This window comes from Rissa tridactyla, chromosome 6 (assembly GCF_028500815.1).
Source record: "Rissa tridactyla isolate bRisTri1 chromosome 6, bRisTri1.patW.cur.20221130, whole genome shotgun sequence".
In the NCBI taxonomy this organism is placed as follows: domain Eukaryota; kingdom Metazoa; phylum Chordata; class Aves; order Charadriiformes; family Laridae; genus Rissa; species Rissa tridactyla.
In genome coordinates, this window is record NC_071471.1 from 15,791,786 (window position 1) to 15,810,312 (window position 18,527).

General features: G+C 61.0%; 2 protein-coding genes across 2 annotated transcripts; one reads left to right on the forward strand and one right to left on the reverse strand.

Moving 5' to 3' along the window:
- Positions 1-9,504: 9,504 nt before the first annotated feature.
- Positions 9,505-14,223, forward strand: MAB21L4 (mab-21 like 4). The gene is made up of 5 exons (XM_054205995.1): positions 9,505-10,000; positions 11,089-11,311; positions 12,159-12,312; positions 13,529-13,885; positions 14,131-14,223. Exons 1-5 carry the CDS (start codon positions 9,520-9,522, stop codon positions 14,221-14,223), a joined length of 1,308 nt encoding a protein of 435 aa, XP_054061970.1. The 5' UTR covers positions 9,505-9,519.
- On the reverse strand, positions 13,781-18,527 carry AGXT (alanine--glyoxylate aminotransferase). Its single transcript, XM_054205996.1, has 11 exons — positions 18,248-18,527; positions 17,935-18,127; positions 17,531-17,595; positions 17,352-17,452; positions 17,051-17,121; positions 16,638-16,722; positions 16,297-16,392; positions 15,966-16,035; positions 15,772-15,867; positions 15,435-15,563; positions 13,781-14,997 (listed from the first exon to the last, which is right to left on the reverse strand). The coding sequence occupies exons 1-11, from the start codon at positions 18,500-18,502 to the stop codon at positions 14,890-14,892; spliced, it is 1,269 nt and encodes a 422-aa protein (XP_054061971.1). The 5' UTR covers positions 18,503-18,527; the 3' UTR covers positions 13,781-14,889.

Consider the following 18,527-nt stretch of genomic DNA (forward strand, 5'->3'; position numbering starts at 1 on the left):
CGGGCTCCTTCACCCCGCAAGCCCCGCCCCCGCGGCTGATTTGCATAGCCCGGGTGCGGCCAGCCAATGGGCGCTCGGCGCGCCGGGGAGGAGGTGGTGGAGGGGCGGGATATGCAAATGAAGCGGATGGGCGGGGCGGTGGGGGTCCCCTCACGGGGGCCGTGGGGGGGGAGCAGGCGGCCGCGGGGTTGGGGGGGGGGGGACCCCTTGCGTGGGACCCCCCGCCGCCCCCTCTCCACCCCCACGGCCCCCGTGGAGGGTCCCTTCACCGCCCCCTCGTCCCCCGCGGGGGACAAGCAGCCACCATGCGAGGACACGCGTGGGTGCAGAGCCCCACCCTCCACGGCCAGCCGCGGCCCCGCTCCCCCCCTCCCTCGCCCCTCAGCTGCAGTTCAGCAGCGGGTCCCCTCTGCTCCTTTAAAACAGAGGGCTGGAGGGGAAAAAAAAAGAGTGGAAAAGAAAAAAAAATAGGTGTTATTTGCTTTTTTTTTTTTTGCCTTTTTTCCTCGTGTTTTTTTTTTTTTTTTTTTTTTCAGGTGCTAAAAATATGATCAGGAAATTCTTTTCAGGAATGCCATGTTTTAAGTTACGCTTTAGGCTCAAGGGCTTCTTTGTCTCCACCGAAGAAAAAAAAAACCCACAACCCTAACCCACCCTACATTTATCATCAGCAAACGGTTTTATCAAGAAAGCCCAAGTCTCCCAGAAAACCGGCGGGGCTGCCCCTGAGGGGCCCTGCTAACAAGCACCGCTGGGTTTTGATAGTTAATTGATAGTTAATGATGGATGCTGCCTGTGCCGGAGTCAGACAAGCGCTGGGATGAGGGATCCAGGCGGAGCAGGGGGCTCGGTGCCCACATCCCATCCCAACTCCCAGCACCCCTGTGGCTGCACCCAACTTGTCCCACAGCAGGGGCGTCCAGGGTACACGGGCACAGCCGGGGTGGGATGCGAGAAAGAACCCACATCCAGCCCCATTCAGGGTCCTGGCAAAACCAGGGAAAGCCGTCGCCTGCTCCTGGTGCTGGGATGGTGCGGGAATCTGGTCCCTGGCTCCAGAGGTTTTCCGTGTTATTCCACACCCCCGCTGTATAAATATCCTCTGCTGTAAGGATTGCGAGGTACATTTGAAAAGGGGCCAAGGAACAAATTATGTAAAGAGTGAAGCGGAGGAGCAAACAACAGCGGGACTGGGTTAGGACCAGCCGTGGACATTACCGCGGAAAGTCTGCCTCACTGGAGGCTCAGCTCTGCCATCCGTGCGAGGGTGCTCCCAAAATCCTCACTCGCACGCTGCTGGCCGCCCGAGAGGCGCGGGGATCGTCGCCTCTCTGCAGAGCAAGGGAACCAAGGTGGGGGGTGGAGGGCCCAGAGAGGGGCTGGGCGCAGGGGGGACCTTGAGGGCAGCGGGGCTGCAACACCCAGGACAAAGCTGCAGGGCTCCAAAATGCCCTCGGGGCAGGATGGCACCTCCAGCAGTGCCAGGATCTGCCCCCCCCCGGGGGTGGCCCCGAAGCTGGACTCTTGAGATCTGCCCAACCCGTTGAGATGCCAGGGCACCGTGGCTGGCACCAACACGCCAGGACCAAACGTCCCATGGGCAGCCGGCCCCCGCCGAGCCCTGCTGCCGAGCATGGCGAGGTGTCCCTGTTCCTTTAAAAATCTCCTGGAAGAAAATGTTAAAAGGAAAAGAGAAAAAAAAAAAAGAAAAAGGCGAAATCCAAAATAAATAAACGGCCACATCCGGATTTCTCCCCTGAGACACTAATAAAGGCTTTATGAGTTTGATATGAATTACCCTCCCTGGCCATTTACAGCTGATCTTCTGGAAGGCATTAGGCTGCTCGCCCCTTCCCCGTCCCCGGGGGACGCAGCAGGGGCACCACCACGCTGTCCACGCAGCCCGTCCGGGGCCCTGGGGGTGCCGGCCAAGACCCATCTCTTTTGGGGAGCAACTGGGGGGGCAATTTCTGGCTGTCACCATCCTGGCACCCGGGAGGGTGAGGCCCGTGCTCCTGGGGGCTGGGGGGGTGTGTGTGTTGTGCCCACCTTGTGCCATGTGCTCCCAAAAGTCCTGTCTCCTGGCCCTGCCGTGCTGTGCCAGGCTCAGCTCCCAAGGGACGTGGGGATATGGTGGCACCAGCGTTCCCCACAATGCCGCCAGCACCCCTGCAGGGGACATGCTGGGTTTCTGCAGGGCAGACAGGAGGGAGCAGCCCTGCCGGCAGCCATCCTAAGCGTGAAGGAAGGATTTTCTTCCAGGCAGGCTTCGCGCGGGAAATCACCACAATGCTCTCCCTGCGTCGTCCGAATCCAGCTCCCTGGGATGCTAAATTGAAAGCAGCAAACCTAGTGGGGAAAACAGCTGTGGGCCACAGCCGGCAGCCATTTCCTCTGGGCCAGGAGCTGGAGCCGGTGCGAAGCCGGGCTCCATGCTGAGAAGGCTGGGAGGAGCTCGGGGGAAAGCAGCCCTTTCCCTGCACCAGCTGGTCAAGCTCTGGCTGCCCCTGCCCGCTCCCTCTCCAGGAGCAAATGGCCCTTTCCTCCACCCACAGCTGCACTCGGGGTGTCCGGCTCCTCAGTGGCTTCTAAAAATGGGGCTAGGACCCCGCACGCCCGCCCTGGGGGTTGGGTTTGGTGGGGCCGTCATGCTGGGGTGAGGACCATGCAGGTCCCAGGGACATCCCAGGTGCTCATCCCAGCCTTCCCCTGCCCTTCCTGGCCCCCGCAACCAGCGATGGGCCTCAGCGAAATGGCTCCCAGCGGCGTTCAGCCCTGGTGCCTCCTCCTGGGCTCTGCAGGAACCCAGTGAGTGGGTGGAGGAGGCCGGTGGGCGCTGGACACGCCGTGGGACAAGCTTGCCTGCTGCAAAGCCACACCAGAGCGAGACACCCAGGAGCGATGGATGGAGGCAAAGGTCCTTCAGCCGACCCCAAGCCTGTCTCTGCCTGGCATCACAGCACTGGGATTGCCCCAGATCCATGGGCAGTTGCCACCCAGTTCCTCCCGGCTGCCGCTCACAGCCCCAGGGTTGTCCACTGTCTCCCACAAAAGGCAGCCCTGGAAAACCATTGGGAAAGAGCACAAAGCCCTACCCACCCGCCTCAGCCAGGCCCCACGTGTTTGTGGGGGGACGTGCGGAAAGGACCCAGGGAGCTATTAATGATCCAGAGAGCGTTCAGCACGGATGCTTTTGGGTGGAGGGGCCTTCAGGTCAGCACATGGTTTGGATTTGGCTCCCCCCCTCCCTTCCAGACAATTAGGCTGAGCGCAAGGAGCATTCCCCACGGATGCCGAACATGTGCACGGCACAAGCATCACCTCCTGTGGGGGGAAACTGAAACCCGCCCCCCCCCACCAGGGTGGGTAAGGCAGCCAGGTAGCCCAGGGAGGTGCGCTGCCGTTTCGGGGGGAGTTGAGGTTTTAACGAAGGGGTTTGAACTCGTTGTCTGGCCTGGGTTCAAAGAATGCAAGAACACGAATCACGCGCAGAAATGTGGGTGGTGGGAAGGGGCTGGAGGGTGGCCAGGAGAATGGAGGCTGCTGCAGCACACGGCTCCTGCTCCCTCTGTGCCGCCCCAGCCTGCAGCGGTGCCCGCCTCCGCCCTCTGGCTCCACAGGGCTGCTGGAACAGGGGGGGACCCCTTCCCCTCTCCCACTCCTTCACTGCTCCCCACCACCCTGGGACCCCCTGAACCATGTGGCCGAGGCGTCTGGTGGGCGCAAGTTGGCTGAGCTACAGTGGCAGGGTCATTGCTCGGTGGCAACCGCGTCCCCGACCTTATCCCAGACAGGGGAGCCCCAAGCGAGCAGAAACAAACAGGGCTGGGGGGCTCCAGGTGCTGCCATTTTAAGGCCGTTCCCCTGCCTCCCTGGGGAGCCGCAGCCTTGGGCTTCTTGGTGGTGCCAGGAGGACGTGGTACCACCAGGATGTGGGAGAGGAGCTGTGGCTGTGCTGGTGACTGGTGACGCTGGTGCAAACGGGGATGTGGGACCATTTAGACAGACACAAATCTCATTCCCTGTGGGAAACCCTGGCCCAAGGCTCTCGTCCCCCCAAAGCAAAGCCAAGCTTTTAAAATGCTGAGGGTGCTGCCAGCTCTGGAGGGATGGGGATGCCTGTACCCCTGCCACCCTGCAACACAAGGGGCCATCCTGCCAGCTCAGCTGCCACCCTGCCACTCCCCACGCCAGTCCCCATCCCCGCCACACAGCTCAGGGGCGGGGAACAGGGATGCAGCGCTTCACCCAAGGGTTTCTCCTGCTGCTGGCACTGGCCCAGTGCAGGGGACAGCGCTGAAACCAGGACGTGAGGCTGAAACCGATGCCTGGTGAAGTCCCATCCTTGGCTGGGGCTCCTGGCAGCGGGTGGCTTGAGTTCATGCAAGTGAAAGCCGCCCATCGCTGTGGTCCCCAAACCACATTAATGAAGACCTCAAACCTGCTGCTTACCCACGCCGGCAAGTCTGGCAGCCCACAGGGCCGGGGCCGGCTGCGAGCACCTCCAGCATCGCAGCGTGGCGTCAGAAAGCAACACCGGATTTCCCAATCCAGCTGAAAGCTCCTCGGATGTTCTGCTGCTTTGATTATTTGACAGACCATGTTTTTTAAATTATTCTTGTATAAATATTTACGCGTTTTTACAAGAACCATGCTTTGAGCAACAGGCCATGGCAGAGGAAGGGCCAGAGGGGAGGGGGCTGGACTCTGGATTGCTCCATCCCTGCTTCACAGGTCAGCTGGGGGTTGAGTGGTACCGGTGGGGGATGCCAGGCTGCACCCATGCCCAGGGCCCCAGGGTGATGCACACTGGGTGCTGACAGCCCGCCTGGCCGAAACATGGCTAGCTGGTGTGATCCTGCCCTTTCCCCTCATTCTCCTGGCTTTCCTCTCCCCAGGGAGCAGAGCCTGGCCAAGCACCGGACCGGCCAGGGGCCAAACCGCCTGCTGCGGGGTGCGCATTGCCGGCCACTGCTGGGGGTCCCATGCAGCCTCACAGGCGTCCCCCGGCCTCATCCCTGGCTTCATGCCTGGCCCCCTTGGCTGGCCAGGTCCAAAAACCACCTCCTGCAGCTACCCTGAGCCGAGAAAATCCCTTTGCCGCCCAGTCACCAGGCAGCAAGCAGGGGCATGGCTGCCAGCAGGATGGAGACCGCTCCTCCATCCCCTGCTCCCACCCTGGGTGCAGCCCCTCCATCCCTGGCTCCCACTCTGGCACTGCACCCTGGCCCAGCCCTTGCACCCCGGGCCAGGCTGGGGAGGAGGCGATGGGTGCCAGGAGAAAGGGCAACCACCCTGCGGGTCTCCCAGAGAGAAGGGAATGGGGTGGGGGGCTCTGGAGGGGCTGCAGCCCCTACATCTACTCCCAAAGCCCCAGGGCTGCAGGGACAGCGGCTGCAGAAAAGCCCCCCGCTGCCGTGGGGACCCTCCCCGCTGGCACCATCCCGCTCCCTGGGACTGTTACTGTGGTTTTTGGGAAGGATGAGGGCGAACTCCCCCCCCCCTCCCCTCCCCCACCCACAGATGGGATCCACAACCCAGCCTCACGTTTTCCGCCGAGCTCAGCAGAAATTCACCCAGAAGGTCAGTGACCAGAGAAAGGGACGATCCATCATTAAATAAATTGTTTTCATTTCCCAGGATAATGGGGAGGAAAAGGGCGGGGGGTGGGGGGGGGGTGTTGGACCAGGAATGAAAAAAAAAGAGTACAAGGCAGGAAAACCACCCCCCACGCTCCCTGTGGTTAGCAGCCTCAGCTCCTTCCCTGTGCTCTCGCAGGGCTTTTACAGCCAAAGCTCTTAATGTGATTATAATAATTATTTCTTCCCTAGCAATTTTTTTTTTCTTTTTTTAATAAACAGCCTCTTTTGAAATGTCACTGGGGGAAGCCAAGACTCCAGCTGAGCCCTGGCCTGAAGGAAGGAGCAGGGGCTGGGGGAGCGTGCGAACGTGCGCGGGTGCGTGCAGGCAAGCACGTGTGTGCGGGAGCGCGCGGGCGCCCGTGGGGGCACCCTGGGAGGGGGGGAGCTCCACAGGAGCATGTGAGCACACCCGGGGCTGTGAAAACCCGGTGGTTCCTGGGGGCCAAGCAGGTGAGGGGTTCCTCTCTACCTCTCCTTGGTCCGGGTGCCCCATCGAACCCCTCCTCGCACCCCTGCTCTCCTGCTCGTCTGTGTGGTCCCCCCCCGGCCCCGGGGCCAGGCTTTGAAATCTGTTGAAAAGAGACCCTTTTTGCCAAAATAAACAGCCTGTCATGTTAAATTACTCTCCCTTCCTCTCTACCTCCCCTGCCTGTGTCCCCCCTCCTCATCCCAGCCTTTTTGCCGGGGGCCGTGCCGCTCCGGGCGGGAGGTTCATGGGGCGCAGGGGTGCCGGTGCTGGGGCCAGTGCAGAGCTGGGGCGCTGGGGCAGAGCATCACCTACCTCCTGCATTCCAGCCTCCCTGCTCCCCGCCAGCTTTCCACTTGCCAACTCAAACCCCCGCGTCTTTCTGGCGGGCGGTAGCGGCATGTTGCAGGGACCGGGGCTCAGCAGCGATGCTGTGCACGGCGTCCTATGGAGGGGTGAGCTGGCTGTTACGGTTTGAGAAAACCCGTAGCAATTCATTGCCATTTAGACAATTATTTTGTCACCCGATGACCCCTTCCCACCCAGAAAGGGGAATCAGGGAAAGCAAGGAAACATGAGGATTGAAATATAAGTAGATTTAATAGGATAAGGCTAAATAATTAACAATAATACTAAAGGACCAGTATTAATCCAGATACTAATATGAGATATACAAGAATTATACTCAGCCAGTTATATCAGTAGGAAGCCGTGCACTCCCAGCAGTGGACAATAAATGTCAGACACTGCGAGCGCAATGGCTTCGGGAGGAAGAGAAGGGCTCAGGGGTCTGGCACTGGGGAAAGAAGTTCTCTGGACTGCTGCCATCAAGGGAGAGAGTGACTACGCAGCAAACTTTCTAATTTATATAGAATGTGACATTCGTGGTATGAAATAACCCTGTTGGCCAGCCCAGGTCAAATGCCCAGGCCTCGCTCCTCATCCCTGCACCTGGCAAGGCTTGAAAACTCTGAGACCTTGAATCCCACATAGCCTAGCTGGCGATAAAGTACGTATTTTCACGAGTTCACACACTAGAGTCTTCTAAAAGTGCAGTTTTCCCCAGCATTAGAAGAGAGATTAGTCCTGTGTCGCTCAACCCAGGACAACTGAGGGATGCTAGGGGCTCGCTGCAGCCCCTTGCCTACCCCTGCTACGTCAAGTGCTCCCGTGTCCCTAGGGTTTTTTCTCTCTTTCGCTTGGCCTTGCTCTTATTTTTGGATTGTTTTCTCTCTCCTGTTTCTAAAGGAGTGAAAATTTATAGAACCATAAAATGCCAAGGTGGAAAACGATTGATGAGCTCATTCAGAGCGACCCCTATGCCAGTGCCAGGCCATTCCCCACAGTCTCCCAGTGACTTGTCCACACCAAGCACTGCATGCTCCAGCCATGTCTTCCATGGCCTAACTGACCTTCTTGCTAGAAAACATTTCCCCCGAGATGTGCTACATTTGAGCCTATAGCTGGATTATGCACCATCCCCTCTCTGCTCCAGCTCCTCTCCCTTCTGCTGGGTGGCATCTGCCTTGGCCACATCCCCACGGTGCCTGGCTCGGGCGCTCCCAGGGCAGCAGGGAAGGATCCCAGCAGGCACAGGATAGCCTCACGCCCCACAGTCCCCATGCACAAGTCACAGCGCCGGGCAACGTCCCTCCAGCCGTGAAAGTTCAGGCAGGGGCCAGACCTGCCACCCTGAGCTGCCTGCTTGGCCTTAGTGGCTGTTCCCCTTCTTCAAGGGGGACCCCTCTCTGCACCCCAGCACCCCTGCTCCAAGCTGCCTCCCGTCGCAGGGCATCAGGCAGCATCTACAACACCTCCAGCTGCTCCCACCTCTCCCGGCTGGCCAGATGTGTGGCCAGCTGTGCCACCAGCCAGCCAGCTCTGCCTTCTCCTGCTGCGCCTGCAGCAGGGCTGCTGCCTTCGCAGCCTGAGCTGCCTGCACTGCTCCCCAGAGCTCAGCTGGCATAAGGACAGACGGCCGTGAGGGACAGACCCCCACCTGGAAGGTGACTCCTCAGCCATGCGGGACTGAAGGAGGCACGGGGACAAACTGGAAACCATGCCGGGGAGATCCAGAAACCTTGTCTGGGCTATATAAAAGGGCCATAAAGAACCTGAACCACAGGAGGTGGGAGTACTGGCCCTGAGCCCCATGGCTTTCTCTCCTCTCCCCAGAAGTGGTCCCAGGGCCCCACACTGGGCTGTGACCCCCTTCCCACAGGGGTTCCCACTGTCATGGATCCCCCACTCCCTTCAGTGCTCTGACCAAAGCCAGGAGCGGCTTGCAGGGAAGCCCGGGGTCGCTGAACCGTGCCGTCCTGCTGGGAGAGCCCTCCCTTCCATCCGCGGGCTTTAATTATTAAGAGCTCCGGCTCGGGGCCTGCGAAGCTGAGGAACCTGCCCCGGGGAGGGCACGGCGTGCAGTCCCCTCTGCGGGATTTGTGGGAGATGCTGGAGGGCTGAGGGCAGGGACGGACCCCAAGCACGGCCCTTGCCTCAGCAGCAACTGCTCCTCCTGGCGGCAGCCGGGCTGAGGACCGCCGCCGCTGGCGCCGCCGCCCGCTCCCCGCCGCTGCCCAGCGCTGTCGGGGCCGAAAGTGCCGTTTTGCTGGTCCCCCCCCCCCCGCCGTGGCGATGCTGCCCGCCTCCCAGCGCCGTCGGCATGGCGACCGCGGCCGCCGCGCTGAGGGAGGGGCGGGGCGGGGCCGTGCTGCCGGGGGTCGGGGCCTACCGGCGGGGCGGGCCGGGCCCAGGCGTGGAGCCTGGCTGGGGCCGGGGTCTCTGCCCGGCCGAGGGCAGCTGGGGGCTGCCCCACGCCTGGCAAGCCTGACCTTGAGCCTGAGCCTGATGGAGCCACGGGCAGGGCTGCTCTGAGCACTTACCTATGCGGCGGCTGCGGGGTCCCGCGGCCCTCCCACCGCCACGGCGGCGCAGCCCGGCCCGACGCCAGCGTGAGCCGGCTCCCAGCTCCCGTGGGCGCAGCTCAGACGCAGAGCAGACCTGCCCCGGCAGCCCCAGACAGCTGGGCCTGCTGAGCCGAGCTGGGCCAGGGCGGGAGGGCAGCGGTTCACCTTCATCTGGCACTGGCTGTGAGGGGATGCTGCCAGCACGCAAGCCCCGGTGCCGGGAGAGGGGTGGGAGACCACAGCGTGGTCCTGGTGCGACTTGCCAGCTGAGCATCCCTTGTTATCCTGCTGGACTGCTGGGGAGGCCACGGTGGGATTCGGTCCCCTGCCCCGGGTCTGCCCCGGGGGGAACACGGGACTCCTGGCGCTCACCCAGCAGTGGTGCTTGCCAACGCCCCACTGCGGCTTCCCTCCGCCCGCCCCGTGCAGGTTCCCAGCCCTGCCCTCCCTGCCCACATATTTTTGCTCCTGCTTGGAGCAGGCTCGGGACTGCTGCAGAGCTGCCATGGCAGCGAGCGCTTCCCACTGGCACAGCTACCTCGGGGTGATTGTGTCCCGCGAGAGGCAGCGGCTGGAGCATTTCCAGCGGGCCGAGGACATCCTGCTAACCCTGCTGGAGGGTGTCCACGCCAGGGAGCCCCGCTTCCTCGTGGACTACGCCAGGAACCTGGAAGCCTTTGAGTTCGCTCTCTGCACCTCCGAGGATGCTGTCACCTTGGAAGTCCCCCTGCAGATTGATGGTGATGCCCTGCGGGTGGTGGCGTGCCAGCCTGGGGACACCCCAACCAAGCACTGTCCAGGGCTGGGCATCTGCTGTCTGGAAGTGCCCTCTCCAGGGACCGACTTGGAGGACTGGACCAGCACCGTGGGTGTGATGGAGCGGGGTGGTGCAGGGTGCCTTGCTCCGGGCAAAGTCCTCCAGCACCTGAAAGAGCTCCTTGTTTCGGCCATCGTGCACTGCCAACGCCAGTTCCTGCTTCAGCCAGGTGCGTATGCTTTCTGGGTGCTTCCCAGGGCAGCAGCTGCCTCCAGTGCAGCTGGGGAGGGGAGCCCAGCTCAGCAGAGGGCCCTGTGCAAACGTGCTGGGGCATAAGCCCGAAGCCTGCATGAGCGAGTGAGCAAGCAAGTGCCCTGCCAAGCACTGGGACAGGCTTTGCCCTCAGCTAAGGAAGGGGAGATGCAAACTACTCCCTGCCATCCCATGGCAGCAGACTCATCCTTGGGCATCTTCACCCTCAGCTGATGGCACCCTCCTTAATGGGTGGCAGCTTCACAGGGAGTTCACCCACCCCTGCCGTTAGTCCCCAAGGAGGGTTTGCTCAGGGACTTGGTGTGCTTGGCTCAACCTAACTGTGTTCCCCCCATCTCTCCTGGCCTCCAATGCACCCTGCTTCCTGGAGAAGGCTGTCTAGAGAGCGAGCTGGAAGCGTATCAGGGTTGCACAGGGACCTTGGGGCGTGGGTCTGACCCTGCGCGCACACGGGCGTCAGCTAGGAGCAGTGTCCTCAGGACATGGTGTGGAAGGGATCCTGGGAATGCCCCGAGGGGTCTCATGAGCTTCTTCACACATTTCCATGTCCAAAGGTACTTCTTGAAGTAAATCTCAGCCCTGATGGAAAGGTGATGTGAGAGGAGCAGCAAGTCTGAAAGTCTCTTAACCCAGCCCCAGAAAGCCCACCATTCCCTCCTTCCTCCTCAGCCAATCCAGAGCCCTTTGTTTTCCTCTGCCCCCACAACCTGAGACCTTTCCTGGTCCTTTTTTCTTGAACCATGTTGTTTTTCTTGGCACTGTTCAGCCACCCAGCAGCATGTCCCCATTCGGCCACTTGGGGCTTCCTTCTGCGCCCACAGCCACTGGCCTGGCCCTGAGACCCGCTGGAGCGATGCTCCTTTCCAAAAACCACCCCAGCGGGGTTTGGAGAACAGCTTTTGCTGGGGAACTGCAGCCAAACCGCAACATTGGAATGGGATGAGTTGAGTGGGGTGGGACGTGCCCATGGGCGTTGTGGCACATACCCGGTTTAGCCTGTGGGACTGGCTGCGGTAACCTTCTAACCAAACCCGCCGCATCTAGGTGACCTCAGCGCTGAGAATCTGCAGGAAGATACTATGGAGCTCTCCCTGCTGATCCGCGGTGGCTGGAAGACTGTCCGCTTTAACATTGTTCCCGTTGTGAAGAGGTGGCAGGAGTCGCTCCGGCTCAAGGAGCGGCAGAGCGACAGGGGCTTTCCTGAAGGCAGCCTCCGGAAGGCCACGGAAGAGGCCCACTTTGTCCCAGCCTCTCCCCATTGCTGGAGGTGAGCCGCTCGGCTGCCCCCACAGCGGGCTGACTCTGTCCCAGGGATCCACCCAGTCCAGCAGCACTGCTGGGTGTAGGCAAAAAGGGGATGGAAACGTGGAAGGCATGTGTCAATAGGAAGGTGAAGTCAACCCCTTGTGATGCCCAAACCCACTGCCCTGTTGTCATTCGTGGTTTTTCTATGTTGGGAAAAAACCTCAGCCAAATTTCAGGCAGCTCAAGGAAAGAGGGAGGGGGATGCAACTGAAGGAACCCCCCCCCGATTTTTTGCAGGAGCTGAATCCCAGCCACATAGTGGGTGGCAGCTCTCAGATCACTGCTCTGGCTTCGGGAGCGAGCCTGGGCATCTGGCAGCAGCAGGTTGACAAGATGCCTCCGAGGGCAGGCTGTGGGAGGGAGAGGGGCCGGGTTGACACACATCTCATCTGCCAGCACAGCTGCCCGGCCCTGAGGAGGGGCCAAGCATCTGGCTGGACCAGCCCAGGCTTATTTCAGGCACAATGTGGTTCAGCTGGATGTTCAGCCCCACCTTGGGGTCCAATCCAGCCTCCCCCCAGGGCAGCCTCCTGCATGTAGAGGAGCACAACCCCACTTCGCCCCGCTTCTTGTCCCTCCTGGGAAGGCAGGAACTGCTCAGCAGCTTCCTTATCATGCTGCAAATCTCCACAGTCCCTCTCCACCAGAGGTGGGTATGGGAGGTGGATTCAGGATGCTGCATGTCTAGGGCCACATGGGTGGCTGGGGGAGGTCCCCATGCGCCAGGTCACTTGCAGGTATCCTCTCCGCAGCTGGGAGGATGCAAGTCTCCATCCTCCCTCTCACTGGACCCCACTTTCTCTCGGCAGATCTTCCACTCACCTCCCCATCCTTAAGCTGCTCCAGGCAGTAGACACACTGAAGGGACCCCGTCTGGACAGCCTTCGCCTGCTCAACCAGCTCCGCAGCCAGGACTGGGGAGAGGAGGGTGGAAAAGGTGGTCTCACCTTCAACCACCTGAAGGTAGGTAGGTTCTGCTGGCGGGACCATGGCTCTCTGGGCAGGCAGAGCCAAGGCTGCTCCACTGCACTCTGCCACAGTCAAGTCGTTGCTGGAAGAAGATCCAAAGCAAAAAACCCAAGTGCCTGCAGTGCTTTGGGATGTACCAGCCCATGGCACACCACCAGCCATGGTTAGAGGGGTTTGATCCTTCTTCCTTGCAAATGGCAGGTGCTTGCTGGATTGAACCAGTAATCTCCAGCCTGAAGCACCCTGACCGTTAAGAGCTGGAGCTCTGTGTCTATGTGCCAGCCATCCCCTGACACAGGCTTCCTGTGTCTGCAGGGGACATGCTGGAGATTGCATCACCGTGCCTGCCATGCCACCAGTTGTCCTGTGCCTCAGCATGCTGGGAGGTGCCCGTGCAGGGCTGAGGGTGGCATTTCTTCTGACAAAACCCTTCACTCCCCACCAAACCTGTTTTCGGCACTCTGGACCCATGCCAGCTGGTGATGCTGGTTGGGAAAGGGGCCGTGCTGGGGAACAGCACCTGGTGGCACAATCCAGGTGTGCCCTGCCTTGTGGTGGCTCTCCAGGTCAGGGTGGAGAAGCAGGCAAAGTCATCTTCTGCTGAGATAATGGCTCCAGCTCCAAGTAACCCAAATCCTGTGAGTTTTGCTTTATGTTCATTCTTTGATGTTTTAATTATTTTTTTTTAAAAAAAGGGTGCAGTATGCATCTGTCCTTCAAAAAAGCATCTTCTGCTTCAGCCCGCTGTGTGCGTTGCCCATTACACCATGACACCAAAAGGCATCGATGCCAGGCTGTTTGCCACCGTGGTGCTGAGGAAGCTGGCGTGGCAGCTGCTGGGGGTTCATCTGCCTTGCCAGTGGCTGATGGAAACCACAAGCAGGGCTTTTTACTATTGCTTGGTGTCTGTGGAAAGCTTGGGTGTGTTGTTTTGGAGCTGCTGCAGAGCTGGGACCTGCCACAGAGCTGAGACAGGTGCTCTTTGGGGAGTAAAGCAAAGGTTCAGAACTAAGACGTGGCGGGCCATCGGCTGTGCCTGCAGCAGCCAACGCAGCAGCTCCGCGATCCTGCGCAGCCCGAGGCTGTTGGGGATGTGATGTCTGAGTTGAGGGCTCAGGCCCACGGGTTGTTGCGCAGTGACCTGCGGGGTGTGAAGGCACAGGTTTTGTGGGGAGCGCCCGATCCCACAGCCTTCTCTCCCTCCCCGCAGATGGTGCTGCTGTGGAGCACAGAGCTCTTCCCCTCCCCAGAGGACTGGCAGGACCTGGAGGGCTCTGTCTACAGGCTCCTGGTGATCCTCCTCCGCTGCCTGGCCACCCGGCGCCTGCCCCACTTCCTGCACCCAGAGGAGAACCTGTTCCAAAGAGAGCCCTTGGACCTTGCCTCCCTCTTCCGTAAAGTGGAGAGCTTCGCCCAGGACCCCCAACGCTTCCTCCGCTTCCATTTTGGCCTCCCTGTGCACACTGACAGCTGGCAGGCAGACACCGGCACCCGAGCCCTCCTCCAGCTCCCTGCCAAGGACGGGTCCTACTGGAACACAGCCTACTTTGACATCCTGCTCAGCCAGGTAACGGGGACCGGAGACCCTGGACTGGTCTTGTGAGGCAGAGCGCGGCAGCACTAGAAACCACCTGAGCTGTGCAGCTTAGGATGTGCTGGAATTTATGCCCCAGAGCTCTCTGGCCCTTGGTAGCTGCTGGCATGTGCTGCCCAACCCTGCCGTGGAGGCTGGGGGAGGCTGGCGATGCTGGGGCGTGGGCTCGAGCAGAGCAGGGAGCCCTTTCCCCTCACTCCCCACTTGCTTCCACTCAGTTTCAGGTGTACCAGATCCAGGATGGTGCACGCCGCTCAGCAATGTCCCAGCTCCTCTCCAAGATCCGGCGAGAAATCCCCCAGCAGAGCTGAGCGGGACCCTGCTGTCGCCCCATCTGGATGTCTCAAAACTCAGGGGGCTGCAAGGCGAGCTACAGGACCAGGGAGCGGCACGCTGCCATGTTGCTTTATTGAGGAAAGATGGTACGAGGGAGCGAGCCCATGTCTACTGCAGCTGGGTGGGGATGCACAGCCTCTCAGCTCCCTGGTAGAGCTGGGTGCCGGCATCGGTGTTTCATCCCAGGGTACCTAATCTGGGGGGGATGGATGATTCTTGCGCTGTGGGGCTCTGGTGCAGGGACAGCTGTGGGTGATGGTGTTAGGAGGGGAAGGGAGGTGTGGTAGGATCCTGCATCTAGCCCTTGGGTCACCTTGCAGTAGGGCTGCCGTCCCCTGGGGCCAGGGGAAAGGGAGCAGCTGATGGGCCAGGCCACCAGGGTGAGGGGCGACCCTGCGCTGGGACCGGGAGGAGGGGTTTTGAGGCATATCCCAAGTTCACTGAGATGTAGCCCTCACCTCCACAACCCCTGCTCTTCCAGCTTCTCCTTCCTGCTCTGGCTTGGGTTCCTGGGTGGTTGCAGCATTTCCTGCCAGCACCCTGGAGAAGCAGCGGAGCCCCTCTGCCTGCCAGCTGCCTGCAGCTGGGCACGAGAGGGAGAACCGTGCTGCCTCGTCCAGATGCCCCTTTTGCAGGGGTGCTCACAGCCTGCTGCGGCGGCAGCACCCGAGGGCGTCTCTCAGGGCGCGCAGCACACGATCCACATTGCCACTGGTGGAGTTGCAGCCCATGAGGCCAATGCGCAGGACCTGGGGGGAGAAGGACAAGCGTCTCCCTGCAGCGCTCACCTTTGCAGCCGTGCCCCAGTGCCGTCTCCCTGTGAGCAGAGCAGCTGGCAGCAGAGCGCAGGCTCCCGCGCAGAGCAGGGGGTATGCGAGGAGCAGCCATGCATGCGGACGGGCTTGAGTGCATGTGCACAATGCCCTGCTTGCTCCTGTATAATGCATTTCCTCTAAAGATGTGTCACCCTGCTAATTATGTGCACGGTTATTCAATTACTCGTAGCAATTGTGTGTGGTTAGGAGCCGCTATGCATTGCTGCAGGCGATGGGATGCATCCAGCCGTGTGTTTGCTGTTTGCAGCCAGAGAGCACCAGTTAATCATGGGGTGTGCTGCTGATGGATGCAGCCACCAGGCAGGTTCGATGCCCAGCCGTGGGCAGCAGGAGGGGAGGATGCTGCCCACCTTGCCCACTGAGGGGCCCAGGCCCCCAGTGATTTCGATGGCATGGTTGTCCATGAGAAAGGCTATGATGTCCTTCCAGTCATAGCCCTCAGGCACCCTGATGGTGGTGATTGTGGGAAGTCTTGCCTTCTGTGGAAGAGAGAAGCCGGGTTAAATCTGCAGCTCCTGGCCACAGCCCCGTCCCCTGGTGAGGCCAGCAGCCTGCCAGGAGAGAGCATCACTAGGAGGGAGAGTTTCTTCTCCAGCATCAAAAGCTGCCCAAGCACATCTCCAGCCATGCAGGACCATGTCCTCACACTGTTCCTGCACCATGGTGGTAGGCTCGCCCCGTACCCACCTCCTCCTTCACAAAGAGCTCAAGCCCCAGGTCACTCAGCCCCTTGCACAGCTGGGCACAGTTGGCCCGGTGGCGCTCCCACGAGCTCTCCAGACCCTGTGGGCAAAGAAGGAGGGAGAAGGTCCTGGCACTCACCACTCCCCCAAACCCCATCAGCACTGCTGGTGCTCCCCTGCCTGCCTAGTGCCGCTCACCAGCTCTGCCAGCATGGCCAAACCTTCCCGCAGGCTGAAGAAGCTGTTGATCGGTGCTGTGTGATGATACCTGCAAAACCCAAGAGGCACCCAGGTGGGTTCGGCCCAGCTGGTGGCAGAGATGGGAGGGCTCACAGTGGGGGGGGAACTGGGGTGTGGTGTCTTCCCTCTCTTTGCAGAGGGTTTACAAGTATCCAGAGCTGCTTTGTGACCAGTGACAGGGTGACAGGGAGACGAGACCTGAACCCTGCAGCGCAGGCAGCCGCCAAGCCAGCGGAAAGGCTGCAGTGGTTTGGCCATGGACATTTGTCCTGGCAGAGCCTACCCTCACCTTCGTGGCTCCCCGTCACAGCCCCAGTAGTTTGCCAGCCAGCCCATGTCCAGGTAGAAGGATGGGGGCTTCGTCTTCCTCCTCAGCATCTTCTCCCTGGCAAAGCAGAGGAGGAGCTGGACCTTGACCCCATCAGCTCCAGGGGCCCTTGAAATGAGTGCTGAGCTTGGCTCCAGCACCCATTGCTGCCCAGGGATGGGCCAGGCTCTGACCCCACAGAGCTGCTGCTGGGCGTGCTCTCCAGAGCTGGGCTGGAGTGGATGGCTGGCAAAGCCGGGGAGGGGACAGCCTTCCCCCCAGCTCCATCGTTTTTCCTCCCTGTGGGACAGGGCTGCCCTTACCTGGCCTGGTTGCTGAACGAGATGGGGGCACTGCCGGGGGGAGCGTTGAGGACTTTCTGAGAGCCTGAGTATAGGACGTCGATCTCTGCCCAAGAAGGGAGGCAGCTTCTTAGGGACTGGGGTCTCCCAGCATGGAAACGCTGAGCACCCCCAACCCAGATACAAGTGGTGGGTGGGAAGCACAGGGTGGGACACGCTGCAGGTCCTGCTTGTGTTTGGCCTGCTTTGGGGGACACTCCACACTACTGATGGTCCCCCTGAGGGGAACATGCACTCTGGCTGCAGCTGGACCAGTTTCTAGTGCTGCTAGCCTGAAATATGGGCAGTGGAGCTGATCACACTCCTCTTCCTCCCTGGCCCAGGCATGAGCCCTCTTGTCCCCTGGGTGCCTGTGATGGCACTGTGACTCTTACCCTGCTGGTCCATGAAGATGGGGGCTCCCCCGAGAGATGCCACTGCATCCACGAGCAGCAGGCAGCCATGCCTGTGGGAGGACAGAGCTCAGCCTGGTGTGCCTGCCACCTTCTCTAGCCACCCCTCTGCCTGCAGCCCCAGTACCCCAGTCCCCCCAAGGCCGCATGTCTCGCTGGCACCAACTGCTTCCAGCGCAACAGAGCCAGAGGAGGGTCTGGGGCATGTAAATCCCCATGCCCCAATCCTCAAGGGTGACCCTGGGGTGCTGCCAGCCCCAACAGGTGCCTGCTGTGCACTGACCGGTGGCACAGCTTGCCCAGCCCCTCCAGTGGCTGCAGCACCCCCGTGGAGGACTCGCCGTGGGTGATGAAGAGCACCGAGGGCTTGTGCCGCACCAGGCCCTGCATGAAACAGAGGGGAAAGTGACCGTCCCCAGGGCTGGCTCATGCCCACTGCCCTGCACTGCAGCTGGCACTCACCTCCTCGATGTCCCATAGAGCAAAATACTCGCCCGGGGGCTTCAGCAGCTCATGGACATTGGCTCCTGGGTCAGATTTGGGCAGAGAGAGAGTGAGGTTTGGGCATGCCTCCCACTGGGCAGACACCTGCTCCATGGGGGAATCAGTCATGCATGAACCAGAAGTGTGGCCACCCAACATGCTCTGGCCTCCCATGGATTTGCCCAGTGGAAAAGTCATAAACCATGATAAGCAGACGGGCATCACCCTGGAAAAAACTTGGAGCGCTCTCCGGACACAGAAGTTGTGTCCCTGGCCATTGCCACTGGGATGGGGACAGCAAGCCAGGGGTCACATTCTGGCATCTGGCCCGCAAGCCCAGTCCCCTGAACCCCACCAGTGCTGTCCGGCTGTCCCCAGCATACCCAGCCTCCTGGCAATGTCAGCAGCACGTTGTCCCCATATGCCGTTGACAGCCACCAACACAGTGTCACCATGCTCCAGGAGGTTGAGGAAGGCAGCCTCCATGGCGCAGTGGCCGGTGCCGCTGATGGCCAGGGTCAGACGGTTCTGTGTCTGGAAGGCGTACTGGATGCCCGCCTTGATCTCATCCATCACCTGCGGTGGCAGGGGACCGACTGGCACCGCTATTGCCCCCCTCACCCCAGCAAAGCTGTTCCAGCCCCTTGTGGGGGGCGAGGGAGAGGAGAGGAGGAAGGCTGGGCTGGGGTAACTCACCTGCAGCACCTCGGGGTGCATGTGGCCCAGGAGCTGCCGGCCACCTGCAGCCAGGATGCGGGGGGGCACATTGCTGGGCCCTGGTCCAAGAAGCAGTCTCTCTGGTACAGCCAGTGGCCGGAGAAGGCTCTGGGGCGGGGGCACACGGAGCAGGCTGGTGGCCATGTTGCGCCTTGCTATCCCCAGGAGCCGAGCCCAGAGGAGAGGAGCAGTGGAGGCTGCCCGCGCAGCACGCAGCACCGCAGCACAGCGCATCCTGTGCCAGCAGTGTCCCGTGTTC